Genomic DNA, 27296 nt, shown 5'->3' on the forward strand with positions numbered 1-27296 from the left:
TTGCTTTCCGGCCGGCACTGACACATTCAGTGCAGGAAGCTCTGAGCAGCAGCGCGGACACCGGGGGACGTGACAGACATCAGAGGGTGAGTATGTAGTGTTTTTTTTTAACTTTTACAATGGTAACCAGGGTAAATATCGGGTTACTAAGCGCGGCCCTGTGAGCGTGCCGCTTGAGACATATGATTGCACCACCCAAGTCAATTGCAATATCAGGTATAGGTAGATTAGTAGAAGTTCAGTTTTAGAGCAATTGAGTTTCAGATAGGGGGAGGACATGTTAGAGACAGCTGACAGACAATCCCTGGCATTTTGTGTTATGATGAAAACAGCCCAACATGGACCAAGACATAAGCAAACTCCCACACATGCATATAGCCATGTCTTCAGGTAATAAATACCGGGGGTCGCATATCCATCAATATAAGGGACACTCCAAATACCATAGATAAATACTTCAGAAAAAAAGTTGGAGTACACGTCCAAAGTTTAGTATAAAAATTAGTACAAATTTTATTATATAGTAGTAATCATACATATAAAAAGACAAAGTCACAAGAAACAATACCACATTGTAACAGTGAGAAAAACTGAGGAGACAGCACTGAAAAAATAGGCCGAGTACCCCTGAGTAAGGTCAGCATATCACGTCTGAAGCAAAAAAGTGCATATCACTGGGCAGAGAAGGGATAACCAGCACAAAGGTATGTCATTATTACCCTATCATATGTCCCAAAGTACAGAAACAAATCCAGTAAAGTGCATGAAGTGCCAAGCATGGTTCCCTAAATCTTACCCATACTGCAGACCACCCGGGGTAATCGCCGGAGCCCCAACGCGCGTTTCGCCTCGGCTTCGTCAGGGGGCAGTGTGATAATCCCGTATTTATGAGGTGAGTGAATCCCCATCAGGTGCCACTCATTATGGCGCAGTTTTTCTCACTCTTACAATGTGGTATTGTTTCTTGTGACTTTGTCTTTTTATATGTATGATTACTACTATATAATAAAATTTGTACTAATTTTTATACTAAACTTTGGACGTGTACTCCTAGTTTTTCTGAAGTATTTATCATTTTGTGTTATGGTGGGGGTGATGTACGGACAAGAGGTGTATAATTGGGTGTCATCAGCAAGAGATGATACTGGAAACCAAATCTGCTGATGGTTCCTCCATATAGAGTTATGCCACTGATCCCTTTCTCTATGACAATAAACATGTATGCCACGTCATTAGGTGCTTGTATGCTTATGATGATGGGAACTTGGCGGTCTGATCAGATAGTAAATGAGTGATATTGGCGTGCTCATCATCTGCCCCTATAATGTCTCACTCATACGGGCACATTTTCGGTTATCCTGGGGGATGGTGCACACAAAAAGCACATGGACCAATGCAAGTGAATGGGGAAGTTCGGCCTGATGGTCAGCAAGTAAAAAAAAAAAAGTCACAGCATTCAATGCCCTGATGTGGCTTTCAGAATAGGCTCGTGTATGTGTTTAAAAAAAAAAAAAGAATCCATATGGTTATCAAATGTTTTTTATATGCTCTATTGCATTTATTACCTTATGAAACTTTATTTTCTCTTATTATTATTTTTATGTGATGTATTAATGATGAATGCCAAATGGATGTAAAAATCCGAGATGCAGATGAAAAGTCTGTGAGAGCAGGATTTATATTTATCTATCCTGACTCTATTTGTGGATATTCAACATATTTTCTCCTGCTTTCAAAGATGGAGCCAGTGTGTGTGTTTTGTGATAAGGTGTCCCTCAGGAATGTCTTTGTCTAAGGGTACCGTCACACCGTGCAATTTTCGTCGCTACGACGGCACGATCCGTGACGTCGCAGCGTCGTATGAGTATCGCTCCAGCGTCGTAGACTGCGGTCACACTTTGCAATCACGGCGCTGGAGCGATGCCGAGGTTCGCTGGTAACCAGGGTAAACATCGGGTTACTAAGCGCAGGGCCGCGCTTAGTAACCCGATGTTTACCGTGGTTACCAGCGTAAAAGTAAAAAAAACCAAACCGTACATACTCACCATCTGATGTCCGTCAGGTCCCTTGCAGTCTGCTTCCCGCTCTGACTGAGTGCCGCCATACAGTGAGAGCAGAGCGCAGCAGTGACGTCACCGCTGTGATCTGCTCTCACTTTCCGGCCGGCGCTCAGTCAGAGCGGGAAGCAGACTGCAAGGGACCTGACGGACATCAGATGGTGAGTATGTACGGTTTGTTTGTTTTTTACTTTTACGCTGGTAACCACGGTAAACATCGGGTTACTAAGCGCGGCCCTGCGCTTAGTAACCCGATGTTTACCCTGGTTACCAGCGAATGCATCGCTGGATCGCTGTCACACACAACGATCCAGCGATGACAGCGGGAGATCCAGCGACGAAAGAAAGTTTCAAACGATCTGCTACGACGTACGATTCTCAGCAGGGTCCCTGATCGCTGCTGCGTGTCAGACACTGCGAGATCGTAACTATATCGCTACAACGTCACGAATCGTACCGTCGTAGCGATCGTAATTGCACTGTGTGACAGTACCCTAACAGACTTAGAGAAAACGGACTTAGGGTACCGTCTCACAGTGGCACTTTTGTCGCTACGACGGCACGATCCGTGACGTTCCAGCGATGTACATACTATCTCACTGTGTCTGACACGCAGCAGCGATCAGGGACCCCGCTGAGAATCGTACGTCGTAGCAGATCGTTTGAAACTTTATTTCGTCGCTGGATCTCCCGCTGTCATCGCTGGATCGGTGTGTATGACACCGATCCAGCGATGTGTTCGCTTGTAACCAGGGTAAACATCGGGTTACTAAGCGCAGGGTCACGCTTAGTAACCCGATGTTTACCCTGGTTACCATTGTAAATGTTAAAAAAAACACTGCATACTCACCTTCTGATGTCTGTCACGTCCCTCGCCGTCAGCTTCCCGCACTGACTGTGAGTGCTGGCCGTAAAGTAAAAGCAGAGTACAGCGGTGACGTCACCGCTGTGCTCTGCTTTACGGCCGGCCGGCGCTGACACAGTCAGTGCGGGAAGCTGACGGCGAGGGACGTGACAGACATCAGAAGGTGAGTATGTAGTGTTTTTGGTTTTTTTACATTTACAATGGTAACCAGGGTAAACATCGGGTTACTAAGCGCGGCCCTGCGCTTAGTAACCCGATGTTTACCCTGGTTACCCTGGGACTTCGGCATCGTTGGTCGCTGGAGAGCTGTCTGTGTGACAGCTCCCCAGCGACCACACAACGACTTACCAACGATTACGGCCAGGTCGTATCGCTGGTCGTGATCGTTGGTAAATCGTTTAGTGTAACTGTACCCTTAGAGAAAACTTAAGGTACCGTCACACTCAGCGACACTGCGGCGATATAGACAACAAGCCGACCTAAACTAGATCGCTGCAGCGTCGCTGTTTAGGTCGCTGTAGAGACGTCAAACACAGCAACTCCAGACCGATGCAGGAGCGATCCAGTGACGTAACTGCGACTCACTTCTCGTTCTCGCTGGTTGTTGGCTCCATTACATCCATTGTTAGCGTCGTTGCTTTTGATGTCAAACATGACGATACACGCCGACCTGACGACCAAATAAAGTTCTGGACTTCTAGCTCCGACCAGCGATGGCTCAGCGGGATCCAGATCGCTGCTGCGTGTCAAACACAACGAGATCGCTATCCAGGACGCTGCAACTTCACGGATTGTTGTCGTTCTCTTTGCAAAGTTGCTGAGTGTGACGGTACCTTTAGGAAGGAAAGTGAGAGAAGCTGACCTAAGGAATAGAGACACTCCTAACTTTTCAGCTGGGTGTAGACAGTATTACCTTTAGCTAATGAAATGTATGTATGCTAATGCCAGCACATATTTAAAGATAAACTGAGCCAATTATATTGCTACAATGAATGTCCAAGAAATATACATACAGGAAAGATATATATCTTGGTACCGTGTTAGCCAGTAGATAGAAAGATGTTTAGAATTGAGAGTCCCTGTGTAGTCTCGAAAGCTTGCAATTTGTTACCATCTTTTCAGTTAGCCATTAAAAGGTATCAACCACTGAGGACTCTCAATTCTAAACATCCTTCAAGAAATATACATGCATCTGATGATGTAATAAACAGAGATCTGCTTTGATGCTCAGTGTATCAGCGTGGCTCTTCCGTCCACGTATTTGTATTTTACAATTTAATTTGGAGCAGGCAGAACGTCCCACATTATGCGGCGATGACAAAACTTAGAGGCTGTTGAGTTTGAGTTTGGGCCAAATGGTCCGCAGCTAATCCGGATACCATGGTGTGTACACAGCCTGAGAATTTGAGAAGTGGCAAATCACCCTAAGCCAGATGATATGGTGGCAGTAATGGGTGGCTCACGCTCTTGCCATAAATTCATATTACGTTTTCCCTCCAGCAATGGAACGTTGGTTGTCAGATCAGCTATATTCTAAGAAGAGATTGCCTAGTTCCTAATAAATAGCTGTGAAAAATGTTTTCTTAAAACGCTCTTCCTTTACAACTCCTACTCTCTTCGCTGCTAACATCTCTAAATAGCTATACCCAAGAAATGTCAGCAGCGAGGAGAGAGTGCTTTGTCTGCTTTCCCCTGCACAGGGACAGTAATTGCATAACATATATTTTGTGGCAGTAGTATAAATAAGTGGGTGGAACGGGGCACCAAGGCATATTTCCACTGCTATGGTGCAGCAAGCACCTTCATTTGCATAATACAATAATGTTTGTTGGGGCAATGGAGGAACAGACATAAAAATAGAATGATTTTTATTGTTGCTCCATCTTTTACAAGGCTATATGGTTAGTTTAAAGTGTAAATTTGTGGTGACAGATTCCAAGTATTTTCTTATGCGTGTGTGAATATACAGCAAGGAGAAATGGACTCATTAGTGATGTGACTTCTGCCATTACTTTTTATACAGTTTTCCCCTGCGTTACTGAGGGTACTTTCACACTAGCGTTTTTGGCTGTACGTCGCAATGCGTCGTTTAGGAGAAAAAACGCATCCTGCAAAGTTGTCTGCAGGATGCGTTTTTTCCCCATAGACTAACATTAGCGACGCATTACGATGTATAGCCACACGTCGCAACCGTCGTGCTTTGGCGGACCCTCGGCACAAAAAAAGTTACATGTAACTTTTTTTGTGCGTCGAGTCTGCCATTTTCGACCGCGCATGCGCGGCTGAAACTCCGCCCCCTCCTCTCCGGACATTACAATGGGGCAGCGGAAGCATCGTAAGACTGCTTCCGCTGCCCACGTCGGGCATTTTTTTCACAGTATGTGTCGGTACGTCGGGCCGACGCAGCGCGACGGCCCCCTACCGACGCTAGTGTGAAAGTAGCCTTATAGAGATTCAAGAGGCTGGTTTTAATAAATGTCGTCATATTTTATTTAATCATGGCTTTTTATTAGCACCTGGCCATGCTCGTTAAAGGGTTGTTACTGGATTTTAAAGTACTGTCCTATTCTAAGGCCACGTTCACATGGTCAGTATTTGGTCAGTATTTTACTTCAGTATTTAACAGCCAAAACCAGGAGTGGAAAAGGTATAATAGAAACTCGTCACCACTTCTGGATTTATCACCCACTCCTGGTTTTGGTTTACAAATACTGAGGTAAAATACTGACCAAATACTGAATGTGTGAACATGGCTTTAGGGTAGGTCATCAATGTCTAATTAGTGTGGGTGTGTCATTCAGTTGTCAATATCAGATTGGTGGGGAGGCAACACCCAACACATCCACCAATCAGCTGTTCCTGGTTCCATTGGCATCTGGATGTGCTCAGTTTCACACAGGGCTGTGGAGTCAGTGTCTGAGTCCATTTTAGTGGAGTCTGTATAAAATGGACCGACTACGACTCCTAAAATATATAATACATTGGGTACAGTAGTACAATGTAGAATGTGTAAAATATTTTTTCATAATAAATTGGGAAAGTTATGAAATGTCCTATAAATGTCTGTTCTGATCCTGATTTGAGGATCTCTGCTTTTAGTGGAGATGAATCTGTGCTGCACTTTATGTACATGTTCAGTAGTGATCAGTGCTGTGGAGTGGTAGTTGAGATGAATCTGTGCTGCACTTTATGTACATGCTCAGTAGTGACCAGTGCTGTGGGGTCGTAGTTGAGATGAATCTGTGCTGCACATGTACATGCTCAGTAGTGACCAGTGCTGTGGAGTCGTAGTTGAGATGAATCTGTGCTGCACTTTATGTACATGCTCAGTAGTGACCAGGGCTGTGGAGTTGTAGTTGAGATGAATCTGTGCTGCACATGTACATGCTCAGTAGTGACCAGTGCTGTGGAGTCGTAGTGGAGAAGAATCTGTGCTGCACTTTATGTACATGCTCAGTAGTGACCAGTGCTGTGGAGTCGTAGTTGAGATGAATCTGTGCTGCACTTTATGTACATGCTCAGTAGTGACCAGTGCTTTGGAGTTGTAGATGAGATGAATCTGTGCGGCACTTTATGTACATGCTCAGTAGTGACCAGTGCTGTGGAGTCGTAGTTGAGATGAATCTGTGCTGCACTTTATGTACATGTTCAGTAGTGACCAGTGCTGTGGAGTCGTAGTGGAGAAGAATCTGTGCTGCACTTTATGTACATGCTCAGTAGTGACCAGTGCTGTGGAGTCGTAGTTGAGATGAATCTGTGCTGCACTTTATGTACATGCTCTGTAGTGACCAGTGCTTTGGAGTTGTAGATGAGATGAATCTGTGCGGCACTTTATGTACATGCTCAGTAGTGACCAGTGCTGTGGAGTTGTAGTTGAGATGAATCTGTGCTGCACTTTATGTACATGTCTAGTAGGGGGCAGTGCTTTGGAGTTGTAGATGAGCTGAATCTGTGCTGCACTTTAGCACTTTATGTACATGCGTTCCACTGCTGTGCGCCGCTCTGTCTTCAGTCTCTCTGCAGTGACTGTTCAGGCAGAGGGCTTGCGCACACTAAACACATCATCGCACCCTCTGACCTGAACGTCACAGCCAGAGGATGCGGAAGACGGAGCCCGGCGGTGGAGCGGGGACAGGTGAATATCGGAATGCTCACCATCCCCCCTTAAGCTGAGAGGGGCACTTTCAGCCTAAAAAAATGGGCTGAAAATCTCGGCTTATACTCGAGTATATACAGTAAATACTGGACGTTGCCCATCCTGATCAGCGGGTTGTCCATGTGATACAGAACAAGATGGTCCTCTAGAAACTAGCCTCTGCGTTCTCTGGCACAGAGGATTGTCTGTATCCTATAAAACATGGAGAGAGCCTCTCTGGTAATGTGGACTTGCCCTAATGCCTGTAGATGTCAATGTATGGCCGACTTTGGGGACGGTGTGATCTACAGCACTGAGTATGTCTGCAGCTTCGGGGATTCACATCTGGGAGAACCTGACTTCATACTGCAAGTTGCCAACAATTCAGGTTTATTACTGCCCAGAAGTTTCTTACCAGCTCTATATTAGCAATTTAAAGGCGGGGAAAGTATATTTATTCACCACAAGTCCACTAACTGCACATTTATATCATGCATCATTGGGATGTCTTTCAGGAGTTGAACAATCTGCAACAAGAAGCACAATGGAAGCTCCATGGCGCCAAGGTGGAAGAGGGCGAGCAAGGGGTCGTGGGGTCCCTTTAAATGGTGATCCGTGCCCTGCACCAGGACCCGCACCAGTGCCTGCCAGAAATGCTCCCTTTACAAGTGGTCCGTGGTCCAGCTCTGGAAGAGGAAACGTGTCCTATGCATCTGTCAGCAGGCCTGTTCAGTCAGTGGGTGTTAATGGTAAGAATTGGTTTCCAGTCACCTTAATTTTCCTAAAAAAAAGGGTTGTCCTTGTGCTGTTATATTCTAACCTGTTGCAATATCGTGGCTATACTCTTGTTTGTGCATGTACCCAAAGTGATTGACATGGGTAATAGCAATATCATTCTCTTCATCGTTATTTCTTATTTTAAATTCTAGTCTCTTCCTAACATGTACAGCAGATCAGTGGTGGTCCGGGTTCAAGATCCCACCGATCACTCAAAAGACCACTCTGCTCTACGGACAGAAATACTGTGCAACTACATGAGCGCATGAACACAGCAGAATATAAATTAATAAAGATTATTATTATTATTATTATTATTATTATTCATATGGGTTCAATAAAAAGTCTGTGAGTCCGTACTCTGCCCCGTGCGTGCCCTCATGTAGGACTGGATATTAAAGGGATCTCTCCTAATGATAATAAACCCCCTAATGAGCTCCTGAAGACAGAAGATTAGACTGGCAGGTTTGTTCTGGTACCATGTTCATTCCATTGGATGGTGCTCCGGGGGATCATCAGAGATTGGGATTTTTTTTTTAAAACGCAACTTTGTCCCGGACTTGTTTGGAGATCTCTTTGGTTTTCATGGTGTTGTTTGGTTAGTAATGCCTCTTGCCTCTGTGGCCTTTCAGAAAAGGTAAAGTGTATATACTGACAGACATGTGACACTTAGATTGCACACGGGTGAACTTCAATAAGCATGTGACTTATGAAGGCAACTGCTTGCACCAGAAATGTTTAGGGGATCATAGCTAAAAGGGGTGAATACATATGCACATACCAATTTTTAGTTATTTGATCCCATAAATTTAATTTATGCCTATATTTTTCTCATTTCTCCACCTGAGACTATTTAGTGCTGATGCATCACGCACAAATCAGATTGAAAAACTTTTAAACACAGGTTGTAATGTAACAAAATACATAAAAAGCAAAAGGGGCTGAATACTTTTGCAAGCCACTGTATGTACATGGAGGAGCTCTGCCTCTAACGCCTCCTTTCTCCTCTCCTTTCTACATAGCAGATGGCAGGTGCTGCTGATAAGGTCCTATTTCACTAATGTAACAATCTGTCTTCACTGAGTACAGATTTTACCTAGATATTGAGAATTGGGAAGATGACTGATCAGTCCGGGAGGAGAAAGACGCAGGCTTCTTTTCATAAGATATATTACAAAGTTTCTTATTGTCATGTGTACTACTGATTTATGAAATGGCGAACAAATATTTATTGTAGGGATTTTCCATTCTTTTATTGTTGCAATATGTGATCACTTTATGATTTCTGATATGAGATCCCTACTGATCGTGAAAATGAATGTGTTTCTGTGCTGGTTTTTCATCCTTCACTGTTTTTCCTGCACTTTTGCACCCTGGCCGACCAATGTGGAGGGATTGGCAGTTTTGTACACAGCCGAGTGCCCAGGATCCCGCAGTACATGGAAAACGTAGGAGACACCGCTGTGTTGATTTCTCAATCTCTTAGAGATATCCTATCAATTTCGTGACTTACCCCACGCTTGGTCCTGTTTAAAATTAAAAAAAAAAGCTTATTCTCGCCTCCCGTGCTGGCACTGTTCCCGCTGTGTCAGCACTCGCTCTCCCCGGGGCTCCCATGCCGTGGTTGCGTCACGTGACCCTGGCGCCCAATCAGCGCTGGCGTCTCTGTCCCCGCCTCCTGTGGAATTGAGCATTAAGCAGGAGTGAGAGAGGAGCTGCAGCCCGGACTTCCTCTTCATATATTATTTACCTGAAGGCGGGGACAGTGACGCCAGTGCTGATTGGGTGACGGGGTCACATGTCACAACAGCTGAACGATGGCCTCGGGACCGCGAGTGCTGACACTGCTGGAAGGGCGCCGGCACGGGAGGTAAGTATAGTTTTTTGTTTTTTTTATTTTATGGGGGCCAAACATTTAGATCAAGAATGGGTTGTCCAAGTAGTAGGCAACTCCTTTAAGGTAAAAGTCTGCAGTCACTATATGTGCACACTTCGATGATTCCCAGTGCCAGCGACGGGAGCAGGCAGTCATATGACTGCAAGTATGTGATTTGCGGACACTTCCACATTCCAACTAGTCGTGTCCAAGTGTTTTGAGCAAGGCTGCGCACGTCTAGTCTGCACATGATCACATGTATGCAAATCATAAACTTGCTCACAGTATCCATTCACAAGTGACTGCTTACTTGTACCCTAAGGCCAGACAACCCTTTAAATTTCCCATTAACAAGGGGAATGGTGACCCCCCCCCCCTTTGTACATGTATTCATACATTGAAAGGACACAAGATGGTGTTCTAAGAACAAATACTTTAGAACTTTCACAAAGAAGTATTATTACACCAGGCACTAAATTGTCCAGGGCCTAGATATTGATGACCTCAGTACTGAATAGGCCGTCATTATCATGCTGGTTCTGGTCCGGCACCCCCACGGTCAGCTGTCTGCAGCTCTCGGATATACTCAGTGTGGGGAGCACAATAGCACAGCGCCGTGTAGTGGCTGTTCTTGGGTACAGCAGCTCAGGCCTTATTCACTCTGTAGGAGCTGAGCTTTCAGTATCCGAGAACGGCAGCTATATCAATGGCCTATTCTGAGGATAGGTCTTCAATATCTATCTTTAGATTCTAAAGCCTGCTCTGCGTTACTATTGTTATATCCTGTATTATCAGTCACTCCTGTAAGAATAACCTGGTCATTGGGCATTTTCTTTCCAGCTGAAACCTCTAAAAAGAAGTTTGAAGATATTCAGAAAGCCAACCAGGCAGTGGTTAAGAAACTTGCCGATAATTACAGCTCTTCTGATGATGAAGACGATGCTGACGGAGAGGAAGACAATGAAGGGAAACAGAAAAGAATATTGGCTTTAACGTTTACCACGTACACCAACCAAACAGGTAAGTTGTCTGTGTACTACGGAAGGGTCCGTGGTATAAAGGCGGCCATGGACACGAGGAGCCGTCAGTCAGCCGTTATCGCTGCTCTTCTGCACACTTGGCGGGGTTAAGTCTTCATGTTTTCTGTGGAAAGATGGTAAAAAGCTGCATCCCTAGTCCTCTGGTAGAGAAGAAATGGAAGGGGCTATTTAATTCATACCGCCTGGTCCTTCTGTCTCCTGTCCCCAATTCTCGCGGGGCCCTGTGCTTGTTAAATGGTTTGTGATCAGCTAAAAAGAGCTCAGAAAAGACAGATCAGAGTTATAAACTGTCCGTCAGACCATCATAGCGGGCTCGCTAATGGAACCACAGTTAACTCATTTTGCAGGCAACTATAGACAGTGTAACACATAGAAGGCAAATGTGCAATGTTTTTAACCCCTTACCTTATGTCCTATGCTGGCTCCCGGAGTCTGAGGTAGGCTCAGGAGCTGGTTTGAACAGTCATTTTGCTGTATCATCTTTGCTGGCAGATGATGGCTGTATTATTCTGCTATCATTTGCCGTTAACAGCCATGCATGGAGCGAGCTCCTCCTGCGGCTTTTAGAAAGTTAAATTCTGCTGCATTTACAGCACACATCCCAGAGATCCGCTGACCGCGGGGTGTCAATTGGTTGCTGCGGCAGCCAGAGGTCTGCTACAGACCCCCCAGCGATTTTTATTTATTTTTGCTGTAGACGATCTCTGATTCAAGTCTCCTAAAGGAACTACAAAATGCAAAGAAAGGTTAAAAAAAAATCTAAATCTTTTGTTTTAAATATGTACACAGTCTCTTCAGAGAAGAGGAGGACCAGAACTCTAGCGCAACCTATAGGACGTAGTAATCCTAATAGTCAACATCGACCCTCTAATGAGCCTTATAGCACGACAAGGCTCAATTTGCAGACACTGTTTCGGGGTACTGCCCATCGTTGATGCAAAGTGTGAGATCTGGTTTGGCTGGGTGGGAGGCGTCTGACCAGGATCCAAGGGGTAATGTTTCTCCTTGCGGAGATTGACATGTCAAGCCTGACATGCCAAGGTGAGGAGAATTTTGAGACAATTTTGCATATTTCCCAGAGGAGCATTGTAAGACTTAAGTCTCCTCACCTTGGCATGTCAGACTTGACAAGTCACTCTCCGCAAGGAGAAACGTTACCCCTTGGATCCTTATTTTAAACATAAACTTTTAATTCACCCCTTTTTCCCCACATTAAAATGAAGAAATAAATAAAATCACATTGTCCAATTTTTTAAAATATTAAATTAACACGATCAGTAAACCCTGTAATAAGAAAAATCATCAAAATGCCAGAATTGTGGTGTCTCAGTTGCTGCTTTGGGAGACACAGGAACCGTGAGATAATATGCTGCCACCTGGAGGCTGACACTAAGAATACAACTTAGAAAAAATGAAAGCAGACACCTTCTCACCAGGCTACACCTGGCAGCTGACACCCATTTACTCAGTTTGTCTTTGTGTCATTCGCAGGCAGACATGGGTCTGAGTAACAGACCCGTCCTAACCTTGATTAGGCAGATTAGAAGTTAACCCTTGTCTCATTTACATGTTAAGGGAGATGGTTCATACGATTGGCTTTTCTTATGTTGTCTGGAGAATTTACACCTCTGATGGTCTCCCAGGAAGCCTATTATAATCTTCCCCAGTAGGAGAGCGGGCTGTCAGTCATTATATATCTCTCACTGGTAACCCCCCGTCATGTAAAGTAATCTCTGGAGGCGGATTTTCGGGGAGATCTATGTTCGGACCATAGATCTTAACAGCTCATTTATATATTAGAAAAAATGTTGGTTTCTCTGGACATTGGATCACAGCTGTCAAGGTATAATTTTATTCCGCCTCCTATATATACATGCCCATATAGACGGCTTAGGAGGGGTGATCCTACTGACAGATTCCAGTTGAATATTTAAATGTGGGGAAAAATGTGTCCTAAACAAATGATCTGATACAAAGCATTTAGGACAGTTTCTGGCGAACAACATTGTGGTACATATCTGTTTAATATCTTTCCCCATTGTTTGCAGAAAGTGTCAGTGACATGTTGTCCTCTGTTACATGTGTGATGCTGTGAGGGGAATCCTATATGAGGGGCGCTATCTGTCCCCCCAGGATGCCCATAGACGCATATTAAACCTGCTGGAGTGCATTGTGAAATAGTCACAGCTGTGGTTACAATGCAAGATAGAAGAGAGTGTGGATTTGGTCAAACTACTTGACCAAGTCTGAGTTAAGAAAACCTGACACGGGCTATTATTTTTGGAGAGATCTACAGGATGGCAGTGGGACGGATCTCTCCCTCCACTCCGAGTCTTAGGAGTGGCCCATGTCCACGATTCCCATTTAAACTTTCAGTTTAGGTTTGGGTGCGTCAGTGTTTGGTTTACAAGCATCAGGTCAGGAACCACAGAAGGCAAAGCCATTGACGCACCCTCGAGTGGTACGGCGGTGCAGTCGCCCACAGCAACAATTTGATATGGACTGCTATGGATGATCCAGCTGCGAACAGGAGGATAAAGTTTGAGTTATTTTTGTAAGTTGCCAAAATAAATATGTTTACGATGGGCTAACCTGGTTACTGCTTGTTTACCGCTCTGTTGTGAAAGCCGCTGCATTACACATGTAAAATGTGGCATTCTTGACTACAAATGAATTTTTTGCTCTTCATTTCAGATGGTGATACCACGGACTTGGCTCGCACTAAGCAATATGTGAATGAGGCCTTTCAGTCCGGAGCGGTGACTTGCCTGATATGCATCGCCTCAGTGAAGAGGAATCAAGCTGTAAGTACTGAGTTGTGATTACACTTTTACCGTATGTGTGGAAATTGTGACATCCTAATTTCAGCCTTCAGTTCTAGTTCCATGGTGGATAGTCCAGATTGTATTGGTTTAAAGCTCGCTATGCAATTGTCGGGTATGTGAGAAAAGCATTGCAGACCTAACCAACCATGCTCTTACAAAGGACCACATTCTCCTATATGTACAGATAGCGAACCTTTCCATACAGATATCGCTTCGGCTAAGCAATGTACTCTGATTGGAGGATACATTATTTTTACTGCCAAGAATACAGGAAACTTACACAAACCCCCCCCAAAAGTTCAGTGCACTGTGGTGCACATTTAAGGGGACATCGCAACCCCGTTCTCAGAATTGATGGATGTCCCAGCAACTTATCACTTATCCAGTGATAGGTTGTTGTGCCCGGCTAATCCCCTTTAAAGTGAAGCTATCATCAGAAAATGACCTAGTGTTGAAATAAAGATTTGTTATACATGTATTTTTAGAAAAATATTTGGAAATGTTGTTTTTTTTCATGACAATGTTTTTATGAAAAAAAAAAAATCAAAATTAGTTATCTTGCAATTTTCACACTGGCCACTGTGGCCTTTTCGGACTCCTTACTTCTTGCTTTTTTTATCAGCAGAGGCAGGATCTCAATGACTGGTAACACCTCTACATATAACTGATAACACAGGATCCACCAATCACAATGACTGATGTTACAACTGATCCTGCTCCCCTCCCTTTACACACACGCATTATATGCTTTCAAAACAATAGGGCTGGGATCTGACCAGTGAGGCTATGTACATGTGTTGTTTCTTGAAATAATAGGAAGTTAGAGTCTAAATAAGATCTTTTTTTATATATGTTTTTAATACAAAAAAACCCTAAACATTGCCAAAAATAAAAAATTCATTTAACACACATACCTGATTTTAACCAAAAGGCCACTTTCTGCTGATGGCTTCCTTTTAATGACTCAATTGTGGAGTGATATAGGACGTCTGTAGTATCACTGACCACTGCTCGGTGTTAGCAGACGCGTTTCTTATGTGTGTAATTTTTCTCTGTACATCGAGCTGCCGTCCTGCGCTGGTGTTGATTTATGAAGGAGTCTGTCCGCGAGAGATCCGTAATCTTTCTCTAATTCTCCATGTCTCGCTTGTAGGTCTGGAGCTGCTTTGGCTGTTACTGCATATTCCACATGCCGTGCATCCAGAAGTGGGCCAAGGACAGCATATTCCTCGTGTCCTCACTGACAGATGACGACTTTGAAAAGAAAGATTATCCTTGGCCCTGGTAAGTGCGAGCACTTAGATCCTGAGAATACGTAATGAGCTATGAAGAGCTCCGGACTCTGTTCTTTCTGACGGTACTAGTTTATTACAGTGGTGTATGTTGTACACGATATACACATAAAATGTCCTGTCTGAGATAGTAAGGCCATGAGTATGGTGAATTGGGTTCAAGGAAGAATATATGATTCTTGTCGTTATCCTTTTACTTTTAATTCTCATATTTTTCTTTCTCTCTTCTTCTTGTATCTTTCAGCCCAAAATGTCGATATGAATATAAGCGATCACAGACCCCTGCCAGGTATTACTGTTACTGTGGAAAGGTAGAAGACCCCCCTTTGGACCCGTGGCTTGTCCCTCATTCCTGTGGACAAGTCTGTGAGAAGGAATTTAAGCCCTCGTGTGGGCACAAATGCCTGCTGTTATGCCATCCAGGTAAGCTGGTGAACCAGACCTGCAAAGATAATTCTCACTGCATGTAAAACTACAAAGAGGTGGCTGCTTGTTACCTCCTAGCTTAATCATGGTTTGTGTGATCACTTGTATAAACCCCTTGTTGGTCCCTCCATCAGCTCACTTAAAGGGAGTATGTCTGCACAAAATGACTGAGCAAACCTAGCACAGATGCTTATGCTTCCTTGGTGTGGCCAGACAGTTCAGTGCACCTTCAATCTTCTCTGCCTTCTCTCACTCTTGTAAAGACAGCTGTCAATCATGGAAGAGGAGGGCAGATAAGGATAGAAGGCAAGGAGGTGGAAAGGTGCACTGAACTGCTTGTCCTCACCAGGGGTGCACAGAGTGCCTGTACCTGGTTTGCGCAGTAATTTGGTGCTGGCAGACTCCCTTAAAAAGATGCTAAAAAACAGATATTTAAACCCATCATTGGGCCTCAGTTCACCCTTCCTTTTAGTTACAGTGGGGTTTGGGGAATTTCGCGTTTCGAGAATGAATGGAGATATGGCCGACCACATATGTCCAATTTAAAGCACCAGTCCAGCTGTTTTTCATTCTACCACTGGAGTGCTGCCACTATTGTAAGTTACCTGCCTCTAGTATTATACCCACCAGCCTCCATCTTCATCTGTTATTGGCACCGCTCTGGTCGGTCTCCTGCAGTTTGTGACCCGCTGGGTCGTTCCAGTGTTTGCTGGGACATTCAGAAGTTACTACTCGGTCTAAGTCTATGTGAGCCAGAACAAGGCCAGAACAAGGCTTTTATAGACTTACACTGAGAGCTTGTGACTGTTACCTCTGATTTACGGTCAATCAGATGATCCGGTCAGAAGATGCCGGATTGGGACCAGAGTGACACTGGGAACATTGAAGATGGCGGTTGGGGACTATAATACTAAGACAGGGAACAAAAATTAGTGGCACCACTCCAGCTATGAAATAATAATAATAACCCCCCCCCCCCCCCCCCCCCCCCCATGCTGGAGTGGTGCTTTAATGCAATAATTGAAGTAGAGCAGAGAGGGGACCCACATCAGCCGTGCATTTCTGATATAGCTCATGGACATACGATGGGAATACCTTATAAGCTAGTCTTCAGCATTCATGCATATACTGCTAGAAGTTGCGATTAAAACTTAAACATGTTTAATTTTACAGTAAGAATAAATAAAATGAATAAGTTGCCTACTTTGTTCTCTCTTAGGTCCATGTCCACCTTGTCCAAAGATGGTGACCACCACTTGCTACTGTAAGAAGGCAAAGCCTGTTCCTCGGCGATGCAGCACCAAAGAGTGGTCCTGTCAGCAGCCATGTGGGAGAATGCTGCTGTGTGGGCAACACAAGTGTGCAAATCCATGTCATAAAGGTAGCTTTCATTCATTGGATTAATACATATTCTTTAGGCCCGATTCTTATATTGCCCTACAGTATCCACTGCTGGGAACCCGCGCCAGGTGAGCATACCCCTGAAGCTTCCTGCCTGAAATTGAAAATGGTGACTAAGATACTTGCAGATTTTGAAGTATTTAGAATTTTGAGGTTAAATTTGAAGTACGGTATATTACATCTGGATGTGGTTTTTGAAAATCCCATTCATATGTAGCATAAAAAAAAAATAATAAAAAAAATCTGCTGCGAAATCTAATCATAGCGAGCACGTACAGATTTTGGTCACAGTTACGCAGAAATCTCCTCATTTATTAGGTTAAATCTGCAGCACAATCCTTGTCAGTCTGCATGTATCATTGCTCTTGTGCTGGATTTGAGATAAACTTCCCCCATCTGTACAAAACTCCTGATTGATCATCTTATGCCTTCTTAATGTTCATACAGAATTCTTGTAAAATAGGACAGCCACTTTTCAGATGTACGTTGCGTCCTTCATCAAGCCTGGCCAGTAGTATCACTTACAAGGAGCCCAAGCATGGCATGTAATCTGTGCTTGTGGTGCGCCACATGCCTGCTTAGATTACTTTACAATGATACTCCCAGCCAGGTTGGAAATTGTACCTTTTGCTCCATATTTGATGTGCAGCCCTAGGAAAGACGCACAGTATGTGTATTATACCCGTGAATAAGCTTGTGACAGAGGGGCGCTTGGGCCCCTGCATAAAGAAGTCATCCACCTGGTCAGGGCTGTGGAGTCGGAGCCCATTTTGGTGGTGTCGGAGTCAGAGGTTTGGGTTACCAACTCCACAGCCCTGCACCTGGGTTTATTCATGTCCACGTGATCTGTGTGTTCTTGTTCGGCAAACAAGGAGATGATAAACTTATAGGGTGAGTGCATGAGATGTTACTTCAGGTGACATCCCTGGTCTGCTTAAGATGGCTATTCCACCCCCTTTACTAAGGGGCCAAATTCAAGGAATGTTTGTAAAGAAGTGTTACTTACATCCCCAACGTGCTGCCAGTCCAGCACCATTTTTCCAGTGGCGTCCAGCAGTATTGACATCCCATCAATGCAGTCGCAGGAAACCTCCGTAAGGTCAGATGCCTAACGGGCAGGATGTAATTACCTCTACTGAGATGTCTTCACATCCATCAGTCGGTGACAGTCGGTGACCTCAGGACTTAGGTGACTGTACGGACACAATGTCCTCATTTCTGGTCCTCGAGGAAATAGTAAGCAGCAGAGCAGGAATGGCAATGGAGATTTGGAGAAATAAGTAACATTTTATTCTTTATTTTACAATGATCCCTTCTATCTTGCCACTTTTGGACCCCTTTAAACACTTTTTGATATTGGCCTATAGTCACTCAGGCCATCATTACAAAACATTTGCTTCCAACAAGACACATGGAAACTTGTGTGAATCCCGGCCTGCCTTCCTTGTACTCTGGGAACATTGTGGACTATCTGGCAATTTCCAATAAAACATGCAGGATGTAACTTTTGATGTGACTCTATTTTCAGGAGACTGTCTGCCGTGCCCAAGAGTCAGCAAGCAACAATGCCTGTGTAGGAGAAAGGTTGCCGAACGGTTGTGTGCCAGCCCGACGTGGCAGTGTGATATGGTGAGTCCTTACACCGCCACTAGATTACATGTTACTGAGCAGTATCCAGACTCAGGATGGTACATTGCATGCCTCCATGTGCTTTTGGTAAAGAAATGTTTTTGTGAGTTTCATCCACATTTCCAACTTTATATGAGATGACATTACTCTTTTCATCACATCAGGGCAATAAAACTGAAGATTTCCGATAGTTTTTACTTCTCCCAATGATACTTGGACCTGTTTGTTGTGATTTGGGGTGTTTTCAAAACTGATAACCCCTTTTCTAATTTTCTCCTTACCTTGCAGAGATATGAAGAGTCTCTACAGCCATAATGCATCACAAGTAGCCCATCATTGTAGGGTTTCGATATGACTTGATATAGTAATGTTTACCATTTGGACAGAAGCATTGATACATTTTACTTAATATTTCAGGTCTGTGGGAAAGTTTTACCTTGCGGGAACCACACCTGTGAGCAGGTTTGCCATGCTGGACCTTGCGGGCAGTGCCCTCGTTCCGGGAATCGGTTGTGTCCATGTGGAAAAACAAGTACGGTTCTGATGGATAAGAAGAGTTCTGTATCTATTGGATTATGTTTGTGATCTGTCCCCAAATATTTACAGGCATTTTTTCTCCCGTCAGAATACACCTTGCCCTGTACAGAAGACGTCTCTACTTGTGGTGACAGCTGTGACAAGGTGCTGGAGTGCGGGATGCACAAGTGTTCTCAGCGCTGCCATAGAGGCCCCTGTGAGACGTGCAGGCAGGTGGGGTAACATTTGCACTAACATTCATCTAATTGTTTCTTTGGGTTTCCTACAGTGATGTAAGAAGCATTTTCATTAATGACTAATACCGGAGTTTCCAGATAATAGAGCAGTTTGTTATTATTAATGGATTTAGTAGTTATAGAACATCGAGCCATGGTTTTGCTGATCATATTCTTTAGGCTTCACCACTGATGCCACCATTTATATGGCAGCATGTGCAGCGTTTGGCTATATGTATGTGTGCAATGTACTGCCATAGACATATGTAATTAGCACAATGCAACGATTCCTTAAAGATCAAGGTGTGCTCCGGGTGATTGTATCTGCTTTGATCAGTTACCTATTTCTTTAGTGATCTTCTGCTTTAAAGCACATCCCAAAATATGGCAATTTTATTTCTGCAAATTAATGTTTTACGCTCATATGCTCATTATTGGTGTATGTCGGGACCCCATTATTGGAAAAATAATTTTGGGAAGATGCAAACAAAATAAAAATAAGCCAGCTGGTAATATGTGACTGCACTGCTCTTCTTCGGTGCTCATTAAATAGTCCTGTTCCATTATAATTTAATGTCCATTTATCGCAGACTCACTCCTTTTGTACATTGATTGAAGTGGTTTCTTGGCTACTTCATGGGACTGCGGGACTTGATGCTCAAAGGAAGTATTAACTTTGGAAATCATTTGGGTAAAAAAAAAAATAATAATTCCCATTGTTTTCCATCTTAATATAGATGATAAACCCCATGGAGTCCATTTGCCTGATCTTTTACTATCTGTAGATTGTCAGGAGTGGGGCTCATGGAGGAGTGGGGCTCATGGAGGAGTGGGGCTCATGGAGGAGTGGGGCTCATGGAGGAGTGGGGCTCATGGAGGAGTGGGGCTCATGGAGGAGTGGGGCTCATGGAGGAGTGGGGCACATGACCACAACGATTCTTCTTTTATTTAGATGTGTTGGACTAATACAGAATGGTTCCAGAATAGCCTCTTGAGTTTTGCAGAAAGGTCACAGAATATTTTTACTTCTAATCTGATTTCGTAGAGTGGTTTCCCTTCCGGTATAAGCAGCTATTGATTTTCAGGGTGACTGCTTCTTTAGCACTTCTTGGTAAATTGATGCAATATACACAAAGTTCTTTTCATTCCCTGAGTCGCACGGCTGAGTCCAGTTCAGCTTGAGCAGTAATTGGCAGCAAGGCACTTTCCTTAACCCCTTAATGACCGCCAATACGTCTTTTAACTGACCTGAGATATAAGAGAACAGCCTCCCCATAAAGGTGACAATCCCGCAGCTGTCGGCTGTCCACTATAGCTGACAACTTGCTGCATCAGCCATGATCAGTGTTTGCACCATCCAAATCTGTTTAACCCCTTAGATGCTGCTGTCAATAGTGACTACATCAGTATAAATGGTTAACAGAGTGTGGGGGCTTCCTCTTTATCCCAATTGGTGCCCTCAGATCATGATTTTGTGGTCCTGATGTTTGCCATGGCAATTCATGACCAAATAGCGGCCTTAGAGTCTGACGGCTGTTGTAACCTGTTCAGAAGTTAGAGGCATTTAGGTGGTAAAATTACACATTTTCATTTCTGTCATACCACTTTGCATTAATTCCTGTAAAGCACCTGAAGGGTTAATAAACTACCTGACAGCAGTTTTCAATATGTCTAGGGGTCCTGTTTTTAAAATAGTATCATGTTTGGGGGTTTCTCAATATATGGGACCCCTAAAGTCACTTCAAACATGGATCTGTCCCTAAAAAAATAAATTTTGTAAATTTCCTTGAAAAAAATGAAAAATTGCTGCAACATTTTTAAACTTCCTAAAATGCTAACAAAATAAAATAACATTTTACAAATGGTGCTGATGTAAAGCCGACAGGAGGGAAATGTTATTTATTAATGGTTTGCTGTGGTATGACCATCTGGATTAAAGGGATAATCATTCAAATTTAGAAAATTGCTAATTTTTTAACATTTTTCTCAAATTTTTGATATTTTTTATAAATAAACACAAAACATTTTGACCTAAGTTTACCATTATCATAAAGTACAATGTTTCAGGAAAAAACAATCTCAAAATCACTGGGATTTGTTGAAGCGTTGCAGAACTATTACCACATAGAGTGACACTGGTCAGATTTCAAAAATTTGGCTCCGTCACTAAGTATAAACCCATTACCAGTCGTGGGCTGACGCTCTAATATTTCTCTATTTAAGGAGGTCGAGAAGCAGTGTCGTTGTGGCAAGCACACCAAACGAATGCCTTGTCATAAGCCTTATCTATGCGAAACCAAATGCCCCAAAACCCGGGATTGCCAGAGGCACCAGTGCAAGAGAAAGGTAGGACTGGAGAAAGATGGAAGGGATTTGCAATTTTAACTGCTGCAAAATAAAAGCTTGTTGTGGACTTGACTAGGTTCTTTATGTTCCACTGATCGACAGCAAGAAGAAATCTTGAATGGTAAGGACCTGAAACAAAATATGGTCGAAGTGTCCCTAAAAGGGATTTTCCACTTCTCACTCTGAATGTTTGCTACCGTTAAGATAAAAACACTTCTACTTGGCTCCAGTGGCAGCGTCGTTCCAGTGTTGACGGCACTCACGTTCCCAAGTGAGCCGTGTGCCCAACCAGTCACGGCTTCCTTGTCCTTCAGAACAATAATCATCAGGAAGTGAGATATGCGGCTGTTCTCTCAATTCTTCTTGATTACTTGCATGTCCAAAGGTGGGGACAGTGACGCCGGCACTGATTGGGTGACCAGATCACATCACGTAGCAACCTCACGTGAGTCTCAGGAACGCGAGTGCCCACACCGCTGGAACGGCGCCGATACGGGAGGTAAGTATAAGTGTTTTATTTTAACAGGGGAAATTATCAGGTTGAGGAGGGATTGCTTTGTAGTGGACAACCCCTGCGAAGCACCACTGCAGCATTTTAGTTTTCCTTTTTATTGCAGCACTGGAGTGGTGTCACTAATCAAAGTTCCCGGCCCCCAGTTTAATACCCACCTGCTGCCATCTTCATGTGTTATTGGCACCACTCCGGTCTGACCTGCCGGATCGCTCCAGTGTTTGCTGGGCCATCCAGAAGTTACCTACTCAGTGTAAGTCTATGTGAGCCAGAACAGAGCCAGAAGAAGTTGCAGTCATAAGATGGCGGACCGGAGCTGGAGTGACGCCAGGAACAGCTGAAGACTGATACTAAGGTCAAAGAACTAATATTAGTAGGAGCACTCCAGCACTGAAATAACAAAAGGAAACTGCAGTGGACTTATTGACAAGCACTTTGTAAGACATCACATCACGCCGTCTAAGGCCAGCTTCACACATCCTGATATTTCCGGTACCGGTAAACACGGTATCAGAGATATGTGTCCATGTGACACACATGCGGCAGCCGTGTGCCACATCAGTACCACACGGCCGGCCGCGGGGGAAGCAGCGCCACAGCATTCGCTGCTTCCCCGCGTGTGGTGCCAAAGCCGGCTGCCATCACTTCTCCCCTGCTCAGTGGTGCTTTAAGTTTTTATTATAAGACTGGACAGCACATTTAAAGGGGTATTCCCATCTCCAATCTTATCCCAATATGTAGTAGGTTTAATAATAATATTAGCAAATGCCTCCAATTAGATATGTAGCATAGTTTACCTCAGGTATCCATGGTTACGTCCACTGATAAAGCGACAGCTGGCTAGTTGCTAGTAGTCGTAACCATGGATACCTAAGGTCCTGCAATGACTGCATATGAGGAAAGAGACATGGCAAATTAAAAAAAAAAAACTATACCACATTTCTAATGGGAGGTATTTGCTTAATATTATTATTTCACCTTCCACCTATTGGGATAGGATGTTGGAGGTGGGGGTACTCTTTTAATGGTGCCCAGTTTCTGAGCCTATGAGATTGTATTGGTCCATGCAGATGGATAATGAGGATTGCACCAACCTAACGGGAATCACAGCGTTATGGAGTCAACTTCTATCCTGAGCCATTTGTGATTTACTAGGCTGTACTACTATTTTAACCCCTTAAAGGGGTTGTCAAGCCGCACATTTTTAGCAACCAGCCTGTCAAATGTACTGGTAATAAATGGGCAGAGACAAGGAGAATTAGCAGCAATTAATAATTTTTGTGTTTTATCTGTAATGGAGTATATGCACAAAGTATGCCATTCACCATATTCATAAAAGTGATGCACATAAAAATTTGGCGCCCAAACAATATGCTGGTGTGTATGTGACACAAATCAATCATTAAGTGAACCTGTCAGCTGTTCCCATTTGCAGGGTGTATGTTTTACTCTGAGGCTGCGGTCACACTAGCAGTATTTGGTCAGGATTTTACCTCAGTATTTGTAAGCCAAAACCAGGAGTGGGTGATAAATGCAGAAGTGGTGCAGATGTTTCTATTATACTTTTCCTCAGATTGTTCCACTCCTGGTTTTGGCTTACATATACTGAGGTAAAATCCTGACAAAATACTGATAGTGTGACGGCAGCCTGATATGTTGCAGAGTTAGAGCCAGATGAGCCTGTTGTGTCCTATTTGGCATGGGATTATATAACCCCAGGACACCTAGCTCAGGGGGCCAAACCTTAAAAGACTGTGGGTGACAGATCTCACACCTTGAGCCAGCTAAGGTGAAGACAAAAGTAGTGCTTGCAACATGGATACCATGGGGTCTGACTGCTTTGTTCAGACAGGATTTCATCTCTGGAAGGGGTCGAATGTCTTCCAGGGTCTTGATCCATTCTAGCACGCCAGGGCGGGGAGGTACATAGAATGACTAGTAGGAGCCAGGTAGCAAAGCTGTATTTGATCTCAACGCGTAGCAGTGGCCTGACTGGATCCGATGGCGACAAAACTGCCTCCCTAGGACTGTCCATTAAGGGGTTATGACCACTCTTAGGTTTTGGAGTTTTTAGCTGCTAGAGGCAAGTGGAAGAGGACTTAGGTTCAGCCCAGGGGGCAGGAGGGGAGTGACCCAAAGGGGTTAAATGTGTAAAGCATGGCCTATTGCTTTTTCTCTGGGGAGGTCACACAGAAGTATATTGTGGAGACAAGTCAAGGAACAGAGGGGACCACAAGCCTCCCCCGCAAGTTAAGCCTTTCATCTACTGTAAATGACTCTTATATTCTGCATACTCTGTTTTAACACTATTGTATTTGTGTATCTGATGACTGTATATGTATAACTATCGTGTTTATAGTGTATTGTCTAGTGTGCCCTTAAGGCGATTAAATATATAATTTACCCTTTGGCTGCTCTTTCACCTCAAGCCACGAATCTAGACGTCTGTTTCTCGGCTTAACTTTCCATGCTACCATGGCTGGTTTCTGGCTTATATCTAATGAGGTACTGGGGGCAGTCCTACCAGGCTGACCAGGATCTGTTTCACTAGTGCTAGTGAAAGGGGCCTGTCAGGGTTGTGGTCGAGTGTTGTTGGCCGCATGCTCATGCCTTCCTTGGCCAGTGTGGACAGAGGGTTATCTGTGTAAAACTGTACCAAGCTGACCTTGCATGTCCCCAGAGGGTGCGGAACTTCTCGTTGGTGAAAGTGTGGAGACTGCATTGACGTAATGGTGACGTCAGGCGGGTTGGCGAGGTGCGGGTTCATCACAACTTTTATATCTTCTATCTGTTGCTGCATTCCCAAGTAATTGTCATTTTAATCCATATACAAATTAGGGGAACATGATCTGGGCACTTAAATAGCCACTGCCTCCCAAGGGTGTTTCCACTCCCAACACCTAACTCTTTAGTTTGATTTAGCTGACTATCTGTTTGACATCAGATACGAGGGAAGGAAATTGGACAGTGAGCGATCAATTAAGTTAAAAAAGCTGCTGCTGGGAAGGGGAAAGAACCTCACCAGGCAGAGGCTCGGGAAGTGCTCTGTCAGCCATTGAGCACGTAACACCTTATTTGCATGTAAATTAAAACTCAAAATTCTCATTTAATGCAGCAACAGATAGAAAATATAAAGGTGTCAATGGATATTTCATTTCAAAGACCTGCAGACTCATATGTGACTCATATGTGCCGTTTTTAGAGATGGGGGGTGGGGGTTTGATCGCACCAAGAGATTTCCTTTAAAAGAAACAGAGCTGATCTGCAGTATCTGGCCGCAGCTGCTACACATTGAATGTAGCTGCACTGTTCTGCTCCTTTCATTATTTGCATCCAGCTGCTGCTGGAGCTGATGTTAGTGCTGGGTGTAAGACCCTCACAATTGGATAGTTTGGCCTATAAATATATTGTAACTGGACTACCCCTTTAAAGTATTGGACAAAGAACGTGGCAGTCATAACCATTAGTTTGCTGCCACCGCTCATCATGGGTTTGACGATAGGCAGTCGCCACGTTCCGGCCCCACTCCATGCACAGTACTGGCGTAAAAGCTTTCATGAACTGGACCCTGAGTTTAGTACATGGTGACACCAGTGCCATAATGCAGCGTAATGGGGTTACATACAGTGAGCACCCCAATATGTGTGATGTAGTGCCCTGCTCCCCAGCCAGGGGCTCCTGAACCAACCTGCATATTAAAAACCTCGTTCGAGAATTGCACCTTTTTATCACAATTTAGTTTGATTTTTTTTTTTTCACATTTTTTTTCTTCTTTCAAAAAAATATATAACTTTTTATTTTCAATAAACCAATCAAACAAGAACACTTTAAATGGCCAAACAAAACTAACATAACAAGTGGTTGTTTTTCCTTTTTTAAATCTACTGTATAATTGTCTAAGGGTCACTTCCGTCTTTCTGTCTGTCCTTCTGTCTGTCACGGATATTCATTGGTCGCGGCCTCTGTCAGTCATGGAAATCCAAGTCACTGATTGGTCGTGGCAAAACAGCCTCGACCAATCAGCGACGGGCAAAGTCCGAAAGAAAATGGCCGCTCCTTCCTCCACTCCGTACTCCCCTCCGGTGACAGCGCCCGCTCCGTACTCCCCTCCGGTCACAGCGCCCGCTCTACACTCCCCTCCGGTCACAGCGCCCGCTCCGTACTCCCCTCCGGTCACAGCGCCCGCTCCGTACTCCCGTCCGGTCACAGCACCCGCTCCGTACTCCCCTCCGGTCAGCGCTCACACAGGGTTAATGGCAGCGTTGACCGCGGTGTAACGCACTCGGTTAACGCTGCTATTAACCCTGTGTGACCAACTTTTTACTATTCATGCTGCCTATGCAGCACGAATAGTAAAAATATCTAATGTTAAAAATAATAAAAAAATAAAAAATACTTACATACTCACCCCCCCCCCCGGATCGAAGCGGCCGGTTACCGATGCTCCTCGCGACGCCCCGGTGACCGCTGCATGCAGTGCGGTCTCGCGAGATGACAACGTGCAGTCTCGCGAGACCGCAATGCAATCTTCAGACCGGAGCGCGCGAGGAGCATCGGTAACCGGACGCTTCGATCCGGAAGCTCCAAGAGGTGAGTATGTAACTATTTTTTATTTTATTTTATTTTATTTTTTTAACAGGGATATGGTGCATACTACGTGACTGGCCAATATACTACGTGACTGGCCAATATACTACGTGACTGGCCAATATACTACGTGGCTCTGTGCTGTATACTACGTGACTGGGCAATATACTACGTGACTGGGCAATATACTACGTGACTGGGCAATATACTACGTGACTGGCCAATATACTACGTGACTGGGCAATATACTACGTGGCTCTGTGCTGTATACTACGTGACTGGGCAATATACTACGTGACTGGGCAATATACTACGTGGCTGAGCAATATACTACGTGGCTGGGCAATATACTACGTCGCTGGGCAATATACTACGTCACTAGGCAATATACTACGTGACTGGGCAATATACTATGTGACTGTGCAATATACTACGTCACTAGAATGAGAATAATGGGGATAGGGGAAAATATGTGTAAGTGGGTTGAGAGCTGGCTCAGGGATAGGAAACAAAGGGTGGTTATTAATGGAGCACACTCGGACTGGGTCGCGGTTAGCAGTGGGGTACCACAGGGGTCAGTATTGGGCCCTCTTCTTTTTAACATATTTATTAATGACCTTGTAGAGGGCATTCAGAGTAGAATTTCAATATTTGCAGATGACACTAAACTCTGCAGGGTAATCAATACAGGGGAGGACAATTTTATATTACAGGATGATTTATGTAAACTAGAAGCTTGGGCTGATAAATGGCAAATGAGCTTTAATGGGGATAAAT

At 44.2% G+C, this 27296-nt stretch overlaps 1 protein-coding gene across 1 annotated transcript in view; it reads left to right on the plus strand.

The window, feature by feature from the left end:
• Window positions 1–27296, plus strand: part of NFXL1 (nuclear transcription factor, X-box binding like 1) — a 129931-nt gene that overhangs the window by 6223 nt on the left and 96412 nt on the right. Inside the window, exons 2-11 of the mRNA XM_077279812.1 lie at window positions 7573–7806; window positions 10551–10730; window positions 13445–13554; window positions 14729–14859; window positions 15112–15290; window positions 16513–16674; window positions 18223–18323; window positions 18741–18855; window positions 18949–19073; window positions 21299–21421. Coding sequence (XP_077135927.1) covers window positions 7602–7806; window positions 10551–10730; window positions 13445–13554; window positions 14729–14859; window positions 15112–15290; window positions 16513–16674; window positions 18223–18323; window positions 18741–18855; window positions 18949–19073; window positions 21299–21421 — 1431 coding nt within the window. The 5' untranslated portion in view covers window positions 7573–7601. The remainder of the gene's footprint in view (window positions 1–7572; window positions 7807–10550; window positions 10731–13444; window positions 13555–14728; window positions 14860–15111; window positions 15291–16512; window positions 16675–18222; window positions 18324–18740; window positions 18856–18948; window positions 19074–21298; window positions 21422–27296) is intronic.

The sequence above is a fragment of the Ranitomeya variabilis genome, chromosome 1 (assembly GCF_051348905.1).
Source record: "Ranitomeya variabilis isolate aRanVar5 chromosome 1, aRanVar5.hap1, whole genome shotgun sequence".
NCBI classification, from domain to species: domain Eukaryota; kingdom Metazoa; phylum Chordata; class Amphibia; order Anura; family Dendrobatidae; genus Ranitomeya; species Ranitomeya variabilis.